We start from the raw sequence: 18,698 nt of genomic DNA on the forward strand, positions 1-18,698 counted from the left end.
CCGGGAATTGAACCCGGGTCCCCCACACGCCAGGCCGACGCTCTACCGCTGAGCCAACCGGCCAGGGCCGAACAAATTATTTTTAATAAAAAGGCTGCTTTTTACAAAACCCCCAAACAGATGGCTTTTCTTTTTCCCTGGGCTGCATAGGTACTTCCTGATACGTCCTGACCAGTTCCATCAGCTTCTTCCCACTGTCTTGCTAAAATTTATATTGTTCTTCCTTTGGCTTCTACTTTCTTTGCTCCTTCTCCCTGTTCCAGTGTTTAGAATCAAGTGCCTGTTTCTTCTTGTGAGGAGTTTGTCAAGGGTTTCCTTCCCACCTCATTCTCACCTCCCCCCAAAAAGAGAGGGGGCATTTTTAAAGGTTCCATGTCAAAGAGGTAGGACTTTGCCCAGGGTAAGTCTGGTGAAGTTCTTGTCTTTTTATATGTGCTTTTCTCAATTTGCAGAGGGAGCTAAAACAAGAAAATGCAGACCTTAAAGAGAGTAAGAATGAATGTGACCGTTCTTTACAACAGCACCAACTTGAAATAAAGAAGCTAAAGGTATTTATCTGACTCACTCCACAGGAGCGTCTTGCCTTTCACTTGGAGGAGGAGTGGAACTAGCACTTGTTCAGTAGTACCGTTCGGCGTTTGCTAGAGCTTGTCCCCTCTTTAAGTCCTCAGGGATCTGGGATGGTGGAAAGAAGTAAGCCCATTGTTCACTTGTCTTTGAGGTTCCGAGTGTAAACAGTTTGTCCAAGTTCCATAGTTGGTTGGAGGTTGCACTGGTGTGACTTTTCTCTCCACCATGGAGGTCCCGCCTTTCTTCTGTGCCATTGTCAGAGCTGCCTGAAAGTACAGCTGTCAGAGCAGTGCTGTGGCTGATTTTTTCAGTGAGACTAGTAAAGCCAGGCTTCCAGAGGTCACAAGGACCTTATTTGTTGGTTTATATCAGGCAGCATGTACATCAGTGAGGAAAGCGTCTGCTGGATTGCTGCCCTTCCCCTCTGAGAATGTGGCCCTTCTATCAGATGCTGCGCCCTTTATTTCTGGAACATAACTGGATGCAGAGGAAAGAGATTCTGCCACTTCCTTACCGGCCTCCAGGCTCCCGTCCCCCCTGTAGAGGATGTTGGGGTACTGCAGTGTTTGCCCAGCTTGGTCGCGGCCTGAGATGTGTGGCTCCTTGGCCAAGGTCTCGGAGCACCCCCCAACTGAGGGCCCGCCCTGAGTCAGCTCTCAGGGACACAGACTCCGCCGAGTGCTGCAGGTGCCACTGCGGCAGAGCGGGAGGTGGGAGCCTGCACTTTGGAGTCAGACCTTTCCTGACATTCCCTCCGCAAATGTTTTGAGTACCTGTAGGTACCATTATAGGTGCTAGGATGTGGCGATGAGCAAGACAGACTCCTCCCCTCTCCTGCCCACTGGGGCAGCTTGTAACTAGGAACAGTAAATAAGTGATAAAGACTATGAAGAAAAGAAAGCAGGGTGAAGGACAGAGAGGGAGAGAGGACAGAGGGCTTTTAAATATGGAGGATAGGACAGGTTTCAGTGATATGTGAGCAATACATCTGAATAATAATGTGAGTGTTTGGGGAAGGAATGTGAGTGTTTGGGGAAGGAATATTCCAGACAGGAGAAATAGTGATTAGAAAGGCATTGAGCCCTGGCTGGTTGGCTCAGTGGTAGAGCGTCGGCCTGGCATGTAGAAGTCCCAGGTTCGATTCCCGGCCAGGGCACACAGGAGAAGCACCCATCTGCTTCTCCACCCCTCCCCCTTTCCTTCCTCTCTGTCTCTCTCTTCCCCTCCTCCCGCAGCCAAGGCTCCATTGGAGCAAAGTTGGCCCGGGCGCTGAGAATGGCTCTGTAGCCTCTGCCTCAGGCGCTAGAATGGCTCTGGTTGCAACAAGGCAACGCCCCAAGATGGGCAGAGCATCGCCCCCTGGTGGGCGTGCAGGGTGGATCCCGGTCAGGTGCATGCGGGAGTCTGTCTGACTGCCTCTGTTTCCAACTTCAGAAAAATACAAAAAAAAAAAAATAGCCCTGGCCGGTTGGCTCAGCGGTAGAGCGTCGGCCTAGCGTGCGGAGGACCCGGGTTCGATTCCCGGCCAGGGCACATAGGAGAAGCGCCCATTTGCTTCTCCACCCCTCTGCCACGCCTTCCTCTCTGTCTCTCTCTTCCCCTCCTGCAGCCAAGGCTCCATTGGAGCAAAGATGGCCCGGGCGCTGGGGATGGCTCTGTGGCCTCTGCCTCAGGCGCTAGAGTGGCTCTGGTCGCAACATGGCGACGCCCAGGATGGGCAGAGCATCGCCCCCTGGTGGGCAGAGCGTCGCCCCTGGTGGGCGTGCCGGGTGGATCCCGGTCGGGCACATGCGGGAGTCTGACTGTCTCTCCCTGTTTCCAGCTTCAGAAAAAAAAAAATAATAATAATAATAATAATAAATAAAGGCATTGAGGCAGAGAAAAGCTTGGTTTGTTCAGGAAACAGCACAAAGGCGCTATGACTGCAGCTTGGTGGGCTGGGGAGAATAGCCGAGGGAGGAGGGAGGTGGGGAGGCGGGGAGGCCAGGGGGCTCTAAGCAGAAGCGATGAGAGGAGTCTGTTTTAAAAGAACAACGCTGGCTCTGTGGAGCATGGTCTGTAAGGAGGCAAGTGCAGAAGCAGGAAGATCTGTTAGGAGGCTCACATATTGTATGCTCACTATGTTTAAAGATGTAACAGACAGCCTGACCAGGCGGTGGCACAGTGGATAGAGCATTGGACTGGGATGCAGAGGACCCAGGTTCGAGACCCCAAGGTTGCCAGCTTGAGCGCGGGCTCATCCGGTTTGAGCAAAGCTCATCAGCTTGGACCCAAGGCCGCTGGCTCGAGCAAGAGGTTGCTTGGACTGCTGAAGGCCCACGGTCAAGGCACATATGAGAAGGCAGTCAATGAACAACTAAGGTGTCGCAATGAAAAACTGATGATTGATGCTTCTCATCTCTCTCCATTCCTGTCTGTCCCTATCTATCGCACTCTCTGACTCTCTCTCTGTAAAAATAAATAAGTAAATAAATAAAAAATAAAATTTCCACGTTAAAGATGTAACAGACAAAATGGAAAATTTTAGCAGAGGTTTGGAAATTATAATAGAAAACAGTAATTTTGAAAAGGAATTAAAATAGAATTTTAGAACTGAAAAATGTAGTAGCTGAAACTAAAAATGCAGTGGATTATAAAAGGGCGCGAGGAAGCGTTTGGGGTTTAGTGGATATTTTCAGTTTTTTGGTGATACTTTCACCATAATTCTTTAAATTGCACACCTTTAAATATATTAGTTTCTTTTTTTTTTTAAATAAAAGATTTGAACTTTTTAATTTGAATCAGCTCTGGCATCAGGACTTAACTGCCTCCTGGTCCGTGGGGCTCAGATGCCAGCGCAATACTAACTCTCCCGTGCTCTGGAGGCAGGTGTGAGCCATGTCCTCCTCTGTCGCAGTCCTTGTGGTAATTTCAGGGGCTTGATTCTTACCAAATGTTTAACCACTTTCAGCTTTGCATTCACTGAAGGGATATTCTTGTGAACTTGCGGAGTATGTGCTTTTTCTAATCCAAGCATCTTTTTATTACATCTTTTTCCCAATATGGACTCCTTTTTGTACTTTTTATTCTGTTAACAATATGCAGTTTATGAGGGTGCTGTGGATCCCCACCATATTTTTCATGATCTTCAGGTGAAGGCTGAAACACTTTATCTGGAATTCTTGACTTGGTAAAGTTATGACGAATGCAATCTGTACAAACGAGATTCCACACCTTTTGTCACCATCTGCAGTCTGCCTGGGGGCCTCTGAAGGAGTGAGCCCCGAACCCCAGCCGTGAGGGCGGTGACTGTCACTGCAGAGCCCACCCCAGGAAGCTCCACAGGAGACAGACCGCCTGAATATATTAGTTTCTTATTTGTCAGTTTTACTTCAGTAAAGCCGTTTTAAAAACTGAGTTGAGCCTGACCAGGCAGTGGCGCAGTGGATAGAGCGTCGGACTGGGATGCAGAGGACCCAGGTTCGAGACCCCGAGGTCGCCAGCTTGAGCACGAACTTATCTGGTTTGAGCGGAAGCCCACCAGCTTGAACCCAGGGTCGCTGGCTCCAGCAAGGGGTTGCTCGGTCTGCTGAAGGCCCACGGTCAAGGCACATATGAGAAAGCAATCAATGAACAACCAAAGTGTTGCAACACGCAATGAAAAACTAATGATTGATGCTTCTCATCTCTCTCCGTTCCTATCTGTCTGTCCCTGTCTCTCTCACTCTCTGTCTCTGTGAAAAAATAAATAAATTTTTTAAAAAATAGAAACTACATTTTTAAAAAAAAACTGAGGCCCTGGCCAGTTGGCTCAGTGGTAGAGTGTCGGCCTGGCGTGCGGAAGTCCCGGGTTCGATTCCCGGCCAGGGCACACAGGAGAAACGCCCATCTGCTTCTCCACCCCTCCCCCTCTCCTTCCTCTCTGTCTCTCTCTTCCCCTCCCGCAGCGAGGCTCCATTGGAGCAAAGATGGCCCGGGTGCTGGGGATGGCTCCTTGGCCTCTGCCCCAGGCACTAGAGTGGCTCTGGTCGCAACAGAGCAACGCCCCTGGAGGGGCAGAGCATCGCCCCCTGATGGGCAGGGCGTTGCACCCTGGTGGGCGTGTCGGTTGGGTGCATGCGGGAGTCTGTCTGACTGTCTCTCCCCGTTTCTAGCTTCAGAAAAATACAGAAAAAAAAACAAAAACTGAGTTGAACAGCAGTTGAGGGCGCAAGAGAGAATTAGTGAAATGTAAGGAAGGGCCTGATGAAATACAGAGGGGGGCCGGAAGTGACATGCGGACCCTGTGAGGGGCTCTAGCGTATGTCCTTTCAGGGCCAGAGGGGGATAGAACAGATGAGTCAGGTGCACTTATTGAAGAGACGATGGCTGAGAACTCTCCGACTGATACAAGCTGTCAAGCCACAGGCACAGTTACAGGTGCAAGTACCCTCACAAATCCAAACAGGTTCAATTTGAAAATCTATACGCAGGCTCAACATGGTAGTGCGTGCATGTGTGTTGAGGAGTAGGGTAGTGAACGAATTCAGCAGCAAGTGTTGGAAAAGCTGCAAAGTGAGTGCAGCTGTTGCTTCAGGAAGAAGTCGCTGCTGCCAGGGTGAAGCAGCATATTGCTCTGAGAAACAGGAAGCTGGCAGGAAGGAGCCTTTCGGCCTTCCTCCTGCCTTCCAGTCTCCCTGAGCTCCCCCGTCCCCCCTCCCCCCACTCCCGCCTCCCACCCTCATCGGCAGAGATCAGTGCGGAGCCAGCTGGATGAGCAGAAATGTGGCTGCAGAGTCCCAGGTGCAGCATCACCAAGCAGAACAGAGAAGGGTGGGTGTGGGCTGAGAGGCAGTGACTTAAAAGCCAGCGCACACAGGCTGTTTACAAGTGTGGTTAGTTTCTAGATATTTGGGGAATTTTCTCAGTATCTTGGATTTCTAGTTTAATACCATTATGATCAGATAATCTGAATGATTTCAGTTCTCTGATACTTATTTAGACTTGCTTTAATAAAGACCCAACCTGGAGTCTATCTTGGCAAATATTTCAGTGCACTTGAAGAGTGTATTTCTGCTGCTGTTCAACGTCCCACCACCAGTGTTTAGAGTTCAGGCACCAGTTTTCCTTGACTATCAGAGATGGACTCACGGAAGGTCGATTCTGACAATGCCACTGTAGGAGCCAGAATGCCCCTGGGCATGAGACTGTCGTCTCCCTCTATTAACCCACTTGTACTGGCATAAGTAGAAAGGGAGATTTCGTAGGAGGAGTTGAGTAGGTCACAGAACCAGAAAGACTTGTCTGACTGGAACCTGGGGCTTCAGGTTCTCTCTTCCTTGTGTCATGCTGTCCCTTGCCCTCTGGGTCACCCTGCTCTTGTCCTTGCTTTTCTCCATGCTGTAGACTGCGTCCTACAGACTGGGAGGATATAACTACAGCCATTCCAATCTGTAACCTGCCAGCTTAGCAACACCAGGGGAGAGAGGGCTTCTTTCTTAGCTTGACCATATAAGAAGGATTCCAATATAAAAAGGGATTCTGATTGGTTCACCTTGGGTGACAGAGCCACTCTTTGGACATACCGATTTGGCCAAGGGGATGAGGTACTATGATTGCCCAGGCCTGAGTCACATGCTTTACCTTGTAGCCACAAAATGGGGACATCATTATTGGCAGCCCTACCAGAATCAAACAGAATGGCAAGGTGGGAGTGGGGACTAGCACCGATGAGGCTCTTACCCAAAAAAAGAGGGGTGATCCTGAGTAGACAAAACAGCAGACAGCTCTGACCAGTACTGTGACGCCTGAGTTGTACTGGCACCTGAGAAGTCATATTCTTTTTTTTTTTTTTTTCTGAAGCTGGAAACGGGAAGAGACAGTCAGACAGACTCCCGCATGCACCTGACCAGGATCCACCGGCACGCCCACCAGGGGCTGACGCTCTGCCCACCAGGGGGCGATGCTCTGCCCCTCCGGGGCATTGCTCTGCCGCGACCAGAGCCACTCTAGCGCCTGGGGCAGAGGCCAAGGAGCCATCCCCAGCGCCTGGGCCATCTTTGCTCCAATGGAGCCTTGGCGGTGGGAGGGGAAGAGAGAGACAGAGAGGAAGGAGGGGGTGGGGGTGGAGAAGCAAATGGGCGCTTCTCCTATGTGCCCTGGCCGGGAATCGAACCCGGGTCCCCCACACGCCAGGCCGACGCTCTACCTCTGAGCCAACCGGCCAGGGCCAGAAGTCATATTCCTATTGTTTATAGTTTCAGTTTTCTTTTTTCTTTTTATTTAATTTATTTATTTATTGAGAGAGACAGGAAGGGAGGGTGAGAAGCATCAACTCATAGTTGCTTTCACTTTAGTTCATTGATTGCTTCTCCTATGTGTGTTGACTGGGGATTGAGCTATTGCCCCTTGCTCAAGCCAGAAACTTTGGGCTTTTCTTTCTTTGGTTTTTGTTGTTGTTGTTGTTATTGTTTTTACAGAGAGAGAGTGATAGGGAAAGACAGGAAGAAAGAGATAAGAAGCATCAATTCTTGGTTGTAGCACTTAGTTGTTCAATTGCTTTCTCATATGTGCCTTGACCGAGGGGCTGCAGCAGAGTAAGTGACCCCTTGCTCAAGCCAGCGACCTGGGGCTCAAGCCAGTGACCTTTGGGCCCAAGCCAGCGACCATGGGGTCATGTCTATGGTCCCACACTCAAGTTAGTGAACCCATGTACTCAACCTGGCAACCTCGGGGTTTCAAATCTGAGTCTTCCATGTCCCAGTCTGATGCTCTATCCATTGCACCACCACCTGGTCAGTCCTTTTCTTTAAAAAAAAATTATTGATTGATTTTTTAGAGAGAGGAGAGAGAAAGGGGGAAGAGGATTGAGACGCAACTCATAGTTGCTTCTCATATGTGCCTTTACCAGGCAAGCCCAGGGTTTTGAACCAGTGGCCACAGCATTCCAAGTCGATGCTTTATCCACTGTACCACCACAGGTTAGGTGACCTTGAGCTCTTCATGTCAGCAACCTTTGGTCCCAAGCTGATGAACTTTGAGACTGAATAGATGATTCTCCCCACCCCCAAGCCAGTGACCCCCGCTGACAAGCCTGCCCATGCTCAGAGCCAGTGACCTCAGGGTTTCAAACTAGTGACCTCAATGTTCTGGGTCGACACTTTATCCACTGCACCACCACTGGTCAGGCAAGAAGTCATGTTGCTCATCTGGGGGTTGGTGGATGAGCACAGCATCTGTCTAGGGGAAGAGGACTGCTGTGTTTGTTGGAAGGTAGCCCCTGGGCTCTGGGGAAGGCCCGTGAGGCAGCCTTGCTTTTGAAAGAAGATACTTGGGTAGTGGTGTCTAGCATCCAAAGGTGTGGCTCTGGGCTCAGACAGGTGCTGGCTTGAAACCTCTGGCAAATTAACCTCTCAGAGCCTCAGTTTTCTCTCCAATAAAATGGGTAATTTTGGTGAGCCTGTGACATTTTGCTCTAGTAAAATTCAGGAATTGCTTATTATTTTTGCACTATACCATTCACATGAGCCCAAGGGCCTTTCTTCTTGTTCTGTGTTGCTAGGTCCCCTTCCCCTGGCCCAGATACCGGCTGGTGCGCTTATTTCCAGAGAGGCTGGTGGGCTGTCCCCAGGGCAGTTCTCAGAGGGACATGGAAGGTATTGAAGCGGGAGGGCAGCCTGGGAGCCTAATGAAGCAGGAGCAATATCAGTCTGGCTCTGCAAGACTGTGCTCCCTCTGTGGGCCTCAGGCGACGCGAGCTGAAAAAATACACACTGAGTTTTTGGGTTCAAGCTCCACCCTGCTTTCTGGATTGTAGGAAGAATGGAGCCAAAGAGAAGTTGTGAGTGTGGCAGTGACACAAGCCCTGGAGGAGGTGCGGAAGCAGAGGGAAGACTTACAGCAGCAGGTAGGCTCCAGGACAGTGGCCGCCTCAGGCCCCTGGGACTGACCTGCCTCCCCATCTGTCCCGGCAGGAGTGCACACAGGTCTCAGGGTTGCAGCTCTGTGGTTTCCCTGGAGTCTAGAAAGGTGGGAGGAAGTGTCACAAAGAAACCCTCGTCCCATAGGATGGCCTTTTTGACTTGTGATGGTCAGTTACTGTTACAAACATCACCTGGGAAAAGGCCCACCGCCACATACCTACTGGGCTCCAGTTCTGTGAGGTGGGCCACAGACGACTGCGCTCTCAGCAGGGACAGTGGGAAGAGCCCTCATTTGAAACAGACTCAGCATCAGCCCCAGACCTTTTCTAGTGAGTTGGTTCTAGGCTTTAGCTAAGTCCATACAGAGTCTCACAGTCACCTTTAAAAAGAATTGAGGGTAATCACACCTTCCAGGATATCATAGTGAGGTCATCTGCAGCAAATTCCAGGCATGCGTGGACTTTCAGGATGTGGAAGTTATGGTTCTGACAGTCTGTTAGAAGGCTGAGCAGAACAGTCACATCTCTGGCTGGCCCAGTGCGCCGGGGGCAGTGAGGGTGGTTGTCCAAGTGCAGTGTCCCTACCCAGAACTGATCTGTGCCGAGTCCAGGAGCGGAAGTTAGCTTGGCGCTGGCGCTGGGCTGTGGCCTTCAGGGAGGGATTCGGGGGCTCTGGGGAGTGGGAGGCAGAGGTTCCTCTGGAGGAGGTGAGGGTTCTGCTGCCAGCTTCCCTCAGGCTGGCTCTCCTCTCCAGGCTGCTAACCTGACGCCTGCGGTAGACGAGAAGGAGCAGAGTCTGCGGGAGAAAGCTGCAGTGCTGCTCCAGAAGGAGCAGGAGATCCTCCAGCTGAAGACAGGTGAGGGGTCTGCCCGCTCCTGCCAGCAGCCCTGCCCTGCCGCGGCCTGGCTGCGTGCACCGCACCAGGGAGCCCCTGGGCTGGCAGTGCTCACTCCCCTCTGCCCGGCCCAGGTCAGGATGCGGCCCTGCTGCAGACACACCAGCTGCAGAGCGAGCTGGAAGCCCTGAGGAGCCTGAGGGCGGAGCTGCCTGCGGCAGCCGGGGCAACCACGGGGCGAGAGGACCCGCTGAGGCTGCCAGGCCTGGAGCAGGGCTCCGCGCTCTCCGTCAGCGAGCCTCACGTAAGTCCCACGTGAGGCCACTGGGACGAATCCGGGCAACATGGCAGCCTGCCAGTAGGAAGCGACAGCGGGAGATCGGGAAGCGCGGGAGCGCGCTGGGCTCACAAGCTAGGGGATATTTGGCAGGTCACCTTCCCCGGAGGGTGTGAGTCCTGAGGCCGTGGGATTCAGCCACACCTGTCAGTGTTCGGGGTTGAAGCCCCTTCCTTCCAAGCAGACTCGGTGCGTGGAAAGCCGCTTGTCCCTCTGCAGCGCACTGGACGGGCTCTCCATAGTTTGTCTGGTTCTTGGCGAATTGGAGCACCAGTCCACACCTTTGGAACAAGTCTGGTCCCCTTGCCATGGACCGGGGGCTTAGCTTGAGCCCTGTCCTGGCTCTCAGCTTGCTGCCACCACCCTATAGGTAACCTCAAGGGCCAAGCAGAACCCTGTGTACCAGCTTCCGCCTGAAGAGGGAATACCCAATGGTGACGTGGGGGCCACGGACCTAGGGCAGCTGCAGAAGGAAAAACAGGACTTGCAGCAGCAACTTCTGGAGAAAAATAAGGTAAGGTGCTCTTTACCTCAGCTGTTTATATCCCTGCCTTTCCCTGCCCTTGTGCCTAAAACCCCTCAGTCCCTTTAGGAGGTTTGCTGATGCCTCTAGGCACCTCGTGGGGGAGATAGTCTTTTATTAAAAGGGCTTTTACTTGGTTTTCCTTTTCTGTTTCCCTCTGCATTTATTTTCCTTTCACTCCCCAGTCTTCTCCCCTCCCTCCCCAGGGGAGATAGATTCTTACATGCACCCCAACCAGGATCTACCCAGCAACCTGTCTGGGGCTGATACTCAAATCAACCAAGCTATCCTCAGTGCCTGAGGCTGATGGCTGCGAGAGGGGAAGAGAGAGAGAAGCAGGAGAGGGAGGGGAAGAAAATCAGATGGTTGCTTCTCCTCTGTGACCTGACCAGGAATCAAACCCAGTATGTCCACATGCCAGGCCAATGCTCTATCCACTGAGCAACCGGCCAGGGCCACCTTCCCCCTACTTAAGATAATGTTGAGAGTATTAGAGCTTGAATTGTAAGAGGTCTGGGTGTTCCCAGCCTCCTCTGCTGTTACCACCTGGGTCATATTGGACCCATCCTTTCACTTACCTGTGTCCTTCTTTCTGTAGCTGTGAAGTGATGATGGCAGTGACATGTGCTTTGTTGGGGCGGTGTGAGGTGGTGTGGGGAACGATATGAAAGTATACGTTAGCTGTCCTGGCCTCTGCACCCATAAACACAGGGTCTCATTTGATTCTGGTTTTTAAAATGCCCTGTGAAGTTAAATGTGTTGACTAGTTACTGCTCTGGCCTGAAATTCTGCCCCAAATTGTGTGATTTGTGTGTCTATTTTTTTTAAAGATCTTTAACAAAGGGAAAAATTGTTCATTTTCTTTCTCTTTCCTCTCCCTTTGTTCCCCCCACTCATACTTAATCTCTTCCTGTGAAATATAAAGTAGACACAGGAAAGTTCCCCAGGGTCCAGCCCTCAGTTGTTTCCTTTGCCAGGTGTCCCCAAACTACGGCCCGCAGGCTGCAATGCGGCCCCCTGAGGCCATTTATCCAGCCCCCACTGCACTTCTGGAAGGGGCACCTCTTTCATTGGTGGTCAGTGAGAGGACCACTGTATTTGGCAGCCCTCCAATGGTCTGAGGGACAGTGAACTGGCCCCCTGTGTAAAAAGTTTGGAGACCCCTGCAGCTGTACTCACTCCCTTGGTGATCTCAGCCACCCTGCAGGCTGCAGGCTCCCATGGCCATATCGCAGCCCAGACAGGCTCCCGTGAGCTCCAGACTCCTGTATCGGTCTGCTCCGTCTCTCCAAACGAATGTCTACAAGGCATCTGACATTTGAAACATTCAAAGCCAAGGTCACATTTACATGCACCCTAGCATCTTTGCTGTCTTTCCTAGCTCAGTAAATGGCAAAAACCTTGCGGTCATCCTCTACCCATCTGACATCCAAATCATTAGCAAATCCTTTTGGCTTTCCCTTTAAATTGTACCCAGCTGCTTCTCATCCCCACCACTGTTGCTATACTCTTCCCCAGAGGATGGTGTTGAGCTAATAACTGGTTTCCCTGTCACTGCTCTGGTCCACCCTTGCTGACATTGATAACTTTCCCTCTCTAGGAAAGCCACAGTCCTTGCAGTGGCCCACAAAGCCCTGTGTGGTCTGGCCCCTGTTACTCTTTCCACAGCACCTCCTCTGCTATCCCCACCCTCTCTCAGGCTCATCAACCTTGCCCTTGCCCTTTGGGAATATCAAGTATCCTCCTGCCTCAGGGCCTTTGCACTTGCTGAGCCTTCTGTCTAGAAGAGTGTTCCCCTTAATCATCCTCACTCCTCACCACCAGAATTCTTTGTCCCCTTTACCTTGCCGTTTGTCTCTTCTGATATACTGCATATTTGGTTTTGACACTTCCCTCCTGAGGGCAGACATTGTTTGTTGATTATGTCTGGCACACAGTAGGGACTCAATATTTGTTGGGTGAATTAATGAATGAGCTTAAAACCTGGAAAATCAAGTAACATAAAAGAGCGAATGTATTTTTGGAGGAATGTCCAGGCTCATGGTCAACCAAGAGAATACAAATGGAAATGTTGCTGCTTATAACATGGGGCGTGCTGGAGGCAGTTGAATGAGCTTGGCAGGACGTTCATGGTCCCCTGGCCCAGTCCCCTCACTCCTCTAGAGCGACTGCAGACAGCGCTCTCTTGAGAAAACAGAGCAGATAAAGGTTCTGTTGACAAATGGAAGCTCAGCCACACAGTGAGGCATGGGGCATCCCCTAGAGCAGGGGTCAGGAACCTATGGCTCATGAGCCAGATGTGGCTCTTTTGATGGCTGCATCTGGCTCACAGACAAATCTTTAGTAAAAAATAAAATAACGTTAAAAATATAAAACATTCTCATGTATTACAATTCATTCATTTCCTATGGCTCATGTTCATGGTTGCGGGTGGCTGGAGCCAATCACAGCTGTCCTCCGGGACAACACCAAATTTTTATTGGATGACGTGTAACGTACAAGGGTTGTTATATGGCTCTCACGGAATTACATTTTAAAATCTGTGGCGTTCATGGCTCTCTCAGCCAAAAAGGTTCCCGACCCCTGCCCTAGAGTTACCGTCACATGGACACATTTAGTTAGGAAAGCTGTAGGAAGCTGTGAAAACTGATACATGAGAAGTACAGAATTCTAGCTGCTCGATGCAAGAATGGTGACCCGGACTAGACATCCATGGGAAATCTCATCTTGATAGGTTAAAGTGAGGCTTTGAAGAAACTTTTATTTAAAATTCTTTCCTGTATTGCTGCTTATACAGCAACATTTTTGTTTTGTTTTGTTTTGTTTTACACAGAGACAGAGAGAGAGTCAGAGAGAGGGGTAGACAGGACAGACAGACAGGAACGGAGAGAGATGAGAAGCATCAGTTTTTCATTGCGACACCTTAGTTGTTCATTGATTGCTTTCTCAATTGTGCCTTGACCGCGGGCCTTCAGCAGACCAAGTAACCTCTTGCTTGAGTCAGTGACGTTGGGTCCAAGTTGGTGAGCTTTTGCTCAAACCAGATGAGCCTGCGCTCAAGCTGGCAACCTTGGGGTCTCGAACCTGGATTCTTTGCATCCCGGTCCGATGCTCTATCCACTGCGCCACCGCCTGGTCAGGCAACATTTTGGTTTTTTACAGCAATTTTTTTTTATTGGGGAAACAGTTCAGCCTTTCTAGTGATTAATGGAATATGTAATGAATTATATTTAAGGTTCATAATGCTAATTAAACTCACTAAATCAAAATAAAATAAATAAGTAAAAGATATAAAACCCAATGTTGGTGGGTTGTGCAGAAACACCATAATATTTTATACTTTTCAAAATAAGTGTTGCAAATCATGGTATTTCAGGAGAGAAGTGCTAATGATGAGAACCATAGATTGTGGCCTAAGTGTCCTACTTGGGGATCATAGCACATAAATATAATTCTGAAGGACAAAATAGACTGTACAGAGATGTTTCTGCTGTGCTACTTAGGGAGGCAAGCCCTGGAAGCAGTCCTGAGGACAGAGCCCCTGGGGACTGTCGTCCTCTGACCCGGTCCTTACTGGGCATTTGCGTGCTCCGCAGAGGAGTATACGACGACTTCGGTGGCCCTTAGTGGGCCTGAAGAGCAAGTGTGTGCACAGCAGCAGAGCCATGTGAGGGAAGGAGTCCAAGGCAGCAGGCACACAGGTGTGACAGCACAAGCCTCTCAGGAGACTGAGCAGGGACTTCTAATAGATGTGTGGGGACCCAAGAGAGTGTCTGTCCTGTTGTCCTTAGAGATGGTGAAATGTGCGTTTAACGAATGGCTTTTGGCTGTGGTGGGGGGTTTGTCTCAGACCATCAAGCAGATGCAGCAGAGGATGCTGGAACTCAAAAAGACGCTGCAGAAGGAACTGGTGAGTACCCTCTTCTCCCGGCTGCCTGTGCCCTCCCGGCCCTCGGGTCCCCCTGGGTCCCTTGCTGCCTGACGGTGCTGCCCTTCCCCCCGGTGATTGCAAGGGGTCTTTGGGAGGTCAGATGTTGGCTGGTGGGGCAGTGCCCTGCCAGCTTGAAAATGCCTCTATAAAGTGGCTGTGTGACCTCGGGCACACACCTTCTGCTCCGGCTGTAGTCTGAGAAGTGGGGTGATGGGGGCCCTGCTGTGAAGGGCAGTGCCTGGCCCAGCCAGGAGAGCGGGGCCTCAGCTCTCGCTGCAGCGCTTACCACCCCACGATGTGCATCCTGACACAGATAAAGGAAATGTCCGAACCTCCCTAGGTGCCCTTTCTCCCTCCTCTCCACTGTCCATCCCACCTGGAGGGGCTGAGCCTTCTCCTTCGCTGGCAAGTCCCCCAGGGGGTGCCCTGGGCAGGGTGTGGCAGAGGACCAGCTGTCACAGCGTGGGTCGGGTGAATTTCCTGTGTGATTTTCTGACTTGTCTTGAGTGGTTCAGTGTAGCATCTTTCCTTTGGTTTTTCAGAAAATTAGACCGGATAACGAGTTATTTGAAGTCCGGGAGAAACCTGGCCCTGAAATGCCGAATGTGGCCCCTTCTGTCATGAACAATGCTGACCTGACTGACGCCCGCGAGATCAACCTGGAGTACCTTAAACACGTGGTTTTGAAGTTCATGTCCTGTCGGGAGTCCGAGGTAAGGGCTTCTGAGTTGCCTTTTGCGTAAGGAGTTCCACCCCAGGACATGGCTTATTTGTCCGAGCCCTGCACAGCCTCCCACCACAGCCATTGCGTTCTTCCTCTCCCAGTGTGATACCAGTGTGACACCAGTGTAGGCACCTAAGTCGTTTCTGCAGCTGGCATTAACCTGCTGACTGAGCAGCAAGTTGGGGGGCCATCTAGCGGAGACCTAGCTCCTGGGAGGGGATGTGGCTTGGATGCTGAGACCAGAGTGCAGGGAACTGAATCTGCCCAGCCTCCCTGCATCCCCTGAGGAGCAGGAGAGCTGCTGGGGATGTCCTGGGCCTCTTGCCAGTCCCTGAAATGAAAGATGGAGAGAGGGAACCTATCACTGCCGTCAGACCTCCATGTGGTCCTGGCTCACTGCTGGAGCACACACCAGGAAGAGAACCCAAAATGCTGCAATTTAGCCTCAACTCACCCTCCCCCACCCCCACGCCCACCCCCTGGATCCACAACAGCGAAACTTTGTTTCAGGCTTTTCACCTTATAAAAGCTGTGTCAGTGCTGCTGAACTTCTCACAGGAGGAAGAGAATATGCTCAGAGAAACCCTGGAGTATAAGGTAGGTGCCCGGTCTGCTGGCCAGCTTCCCCAAGTGCTGAGTGAGCAGCACCAGCAGGCGAGAGCGGCTGTCTGCCTACAAGGTGCTTTCGGATGAACTTGACTCAGGCAGTTACTGAGGGCATGCTTTGTGCCCACACGTTTGTGCTGTGCTGTACTTGACCAACAGACTATTTTCCAAAGCAATTTCATTGATACCGCTTCTTCAGTAGCCATAGAGCTGGCCCCAGCACCAAAGCTTTTAAAAATAGTAAAAAATTGTTTGCAAAAAATACCTGCATTAATTATGTAATAGAAAAAAATCAAGGGAAAAATTCCTACAATTTCATCACTTTGGTCAACTCAGTTTTTTTTCTGCCATTTTCCTCCTTTACTTAGAATGGGCTCTGAGCCCTACAGAGTGGGCACCACAACCAGTCTTCACTGCTTTGGTCACAGCCAACTTGGGATGTGTGGAGGGCAGAAGGGGGTGGCCCAGGGGTGGGGAAAGGCCTGTTTCAGCTCCCTCTGCACCTAGTCCTGGTTCTCATCTCAGGAGCCTTTCCTGTTTAACACACAGATGTCATGGTTCGGGTCCAAGCCAGCTCCCAAGGGCAGCATCCGGCCATCCATCTCCAGCCCTCGGATACCGTGGTCCTAGATGGAACTACCCCAGGATGGAGTTCTGTGTGCTGACACTCTTTCTGTGAAAAGAACACTGACACACCAGTCTGGGTGGGTTTTTAATCACTGTAACTGCAGTATTTTGTACAAGTGTCTATACATTGTTTACAAGACTTAAAGGTCCACATCCCTGCAGACTGGTAAGGACCTCAGGAGAGCGCGTCCTGTCATTCTGGTCACAAACGGGAGGGTCCTGGCACTACCCACATTTCTAGTGCTGCTATAATCCCAGCTCTGGCCAGTGTGTCCGCACCTGAAAGTTTCTAACTTTTGTTAGCCATCAGCATTTGGCAGAGGCCGCTGATCCATCACATAGTGATGACGCTGGACGTGGAGAGCCCTTTGAAATGGTGTCCAGCAAGCCAGACTCGCCTGCTTCTGCCACAAGCCAACTCAGTGGGCGTGGCTTTGCAAACTTCCCTTCCCTGTGAGCATGTTTGGGTTCAGATGAGTTAGAAGAGGCTTTTAACCTATCCTCTCAAGAAAACATTTTACTTTGTCTTTCAAATGACCTAGAACTTTAGATGTGTACATCTTTAAGATATTCTGGAACCAGTGTGGATTAATGAATATGCAGCTGACAGTATGTTTTACTAAAGAAAGCTGGCAAATATAAAAAATATCCTAACAGTAGTACCAAATACCTTCAATTGCCTTCTTAATGAATGTACTTGTCTTGGATAGGTTGCTGGTAAACCATTTTAAACTATTTTTTATAGCTAAAGGTCTTCACTATTATAAACCTGTTTTCTGTATTATAAAATCTATTTAATGGTGTTCTTAAAGGAAAATTGGAGCTTTGAGAGGAAATTATTTCTGAGACTGGGATTCCTGTCCCTGTTCACTAGCATTCTGCGGTGTCTGCTTCCCTCTGAAGCAGTGGTGGCATTTCATTTGCTTTGCTCTTGATTCTGAGTTGTAACACTGAGCAAATGCTAATTCATGTTTCCTGCTGTTAAGGAGTCTGCTGTATTTCAGAGGCAGCAGCAGCTGCCCCTCCTCCCAGCCTTGACCAAACATCGGAGGGGGTCTGCCTTGTCAGCGCAGCCACCATCTCTCTCCCTCACCCTGCCCCCCCAAATTTTAGATGACACTACATTCATATATGGTGGCCCCAGCCCGAGCTGGCTGCAGCTTGATAGTACAGAAGCAACTCAGGTAGTCTGACAAAAACTTGTATTATTATTAAAGAAAAGGGCACGTGCTTGCCCTGGATAAGCCACGATATCAAATCTAAAGGGAAACTGTTTATTGATTTAGTTTGATGAAAGTTTCACTGGTTAAATAAAAAGTTGAATTAGCAACTGTTGTTCCTATATTTATTATCAGTTATCCCATGATATAAAGTTATGTTTCTCAGTTATGCTTAGGGTTAAAATATGTCTCTCACCTAAAAACAGGGATTCAATTCACAGTTAACCTGCTACATTTCCACAGACCTGGCTGCACCAAGCCAGGTCAGCATCACCTTCGTCCAGCTCGGGCTTTCTGCCGTCCAAGTGACCCATTCTTCACTCACCTACCTCTTCCTTCAGATGTCTGTCCTGTTTAGATGCTATATTCTTTTTTTTTTTTTTTTAGGTTTACTGGGTATTATACAATCTATAAATAAATGAAGTCTATGAAATTTATGCATTTTCATCACATCTCTATAAAATACTGTCCCTCGTCCACGTGACTCTCTTCTGTACAGACACACCGGCACCCACGGCTAACCTAACCCGTTTCCCGGTCAGCACCTCCCGACTGCGCGAGCCCGAGACAGTACAGAGCACACAGAGTAACGCACTGTTCCACCGTGCTACTTTCCACTTACCTGGTGGGGATACAAAACAGGAGTCCCTTCTGTTCCGTAATTTTAATGAACCAGGTAGCTTTTCCAGCTGTTGCAGGAGAGAATCCTGAAATCCGAGTAACTCGGGGCTTGCCTGCAGCAGCTGCAGCACAGCCATCGGAGCAGCCCAGCTGCTCCCCGGCCTCACCTGCCTGGGCGTGCCCCCCTTCCCGGCAGGTTTAGGTGTAGATGTGGGGGGGGCAGCACTATTCTGGACTTGTTAGAGGGGATTCATTCTGATTAAGCTTCCCTCCTGCATGTTGGATTTCCTTCAGCTTTAAGAGGAAGAGTGGAGTAACTATCCTGAGTGATTGAATGCACTTTTACTTGTATAAACATTGTGATAGAAACAGTATCTATAGCCCTTTATATGAGCATTGGATCCCGATCTCTCTCTCCCTCCATGTTGTAAATAGGGATTATAGTATCTAAAACTGCTGTAGAAGTTATTTGTGGTGCAATATGCTTTTTGATTAAAGCTCTTCAATCCAGATGCAACTATAGTGGGTTTCACTTGATAAAATATGGTGTCAACATTTCTTTGACTTATTAAATTAGTACATTGTGTCTCTTATTTAATACTTCAAAGGCTGTTACAAAGCATTTTTTTCAGGAAGAATCTCTGCAGATAGGGTTTGGGTGAATAAATACACTGCCCACAAAAATTAGGATATTTCAAAATGAGTATGAGCAATAAAAAAAGCCTTTAATTTTTTTAAAATTAAACAACATCAGAAAAGCAAATGACAAGTCAAAGAAAGTTGTTTGATTTTGCAAATGAGATGCAAAACCAACTTGTATCTCA

At 49.8% G+C, this 18,698-nt stretch overlaps 1 protein-coding gene and 1 pseudogene across 3 annotated transcripts in view; one reads left to right on the forward strand and one right to left on the reverse strand.

The window, feature by feature from the left end:
- Positions 1-18,386, forward strand: part of GOLGA1 (golgin A1) — a 51,026-nt gene extending 32,640 nt beyond the window's left edge. For all 3 annotated transcript variants that reach the window (XM_066256231.1, XM_066256232.1, XM_066256233.1), the window contains exons 15-23: positions 453-548; positions 8,345-8,434; positions 9,204-9,306; positions 9,420-9,589; positions 9,993-10,136; positions 13,996-14,055; positions 14,619-14,789; positions 15,311-15,397; positions 15,956-18,386. In XM_066256231.1, the coding sequence (XP_066112328.1) occupies positions 453-548; positions 8,345-8,434; positions 9,204-9,306; positions 9,420-9,589; positions 9,993-10,136; positions 13,996-14,055; positions 14,619-14,789; positions 15,311-15,397; positions 15,956-16,036 (1,002 nt within the window). In that variant the 3' untranslated portion in view covers positions 16,037-18,386. The remainder of the gene's footprint in view (positions 1-452; positions 549-8,344; positions 8,435-9,203; positions 9,307-9,419; positions 9,590-9,992; positions 10,137-13,995; positions 14,056-14,618; positions 14,790-15,310; positions 15,398-15,955) is intronic.
- On the reverse strand, positions 3,343-5,030 carry LOC136323673 (large ribosomal subunit protein uL30m pseudogene; annotated as a pseudogene).
- Positions 18,387-18,698: the final 312 nt, after the last annotated feature.

Source organism: Saccopteryx bilineata, chromosome 2 (assembly GCF_036850765.1).
Source record: "Saccopteryx bilineata isolate mSacBil1 chromosome 2, mSacBil1_pri_phased_curated, whole genome shotgun sequence".
NCBI classification, from domain to species: Eukaryota; Metazoa; Chordata; class Mammalia; order Chiroptera; family Emballonuridae; genus Saccopteryx; species Saccopteryx bilineata.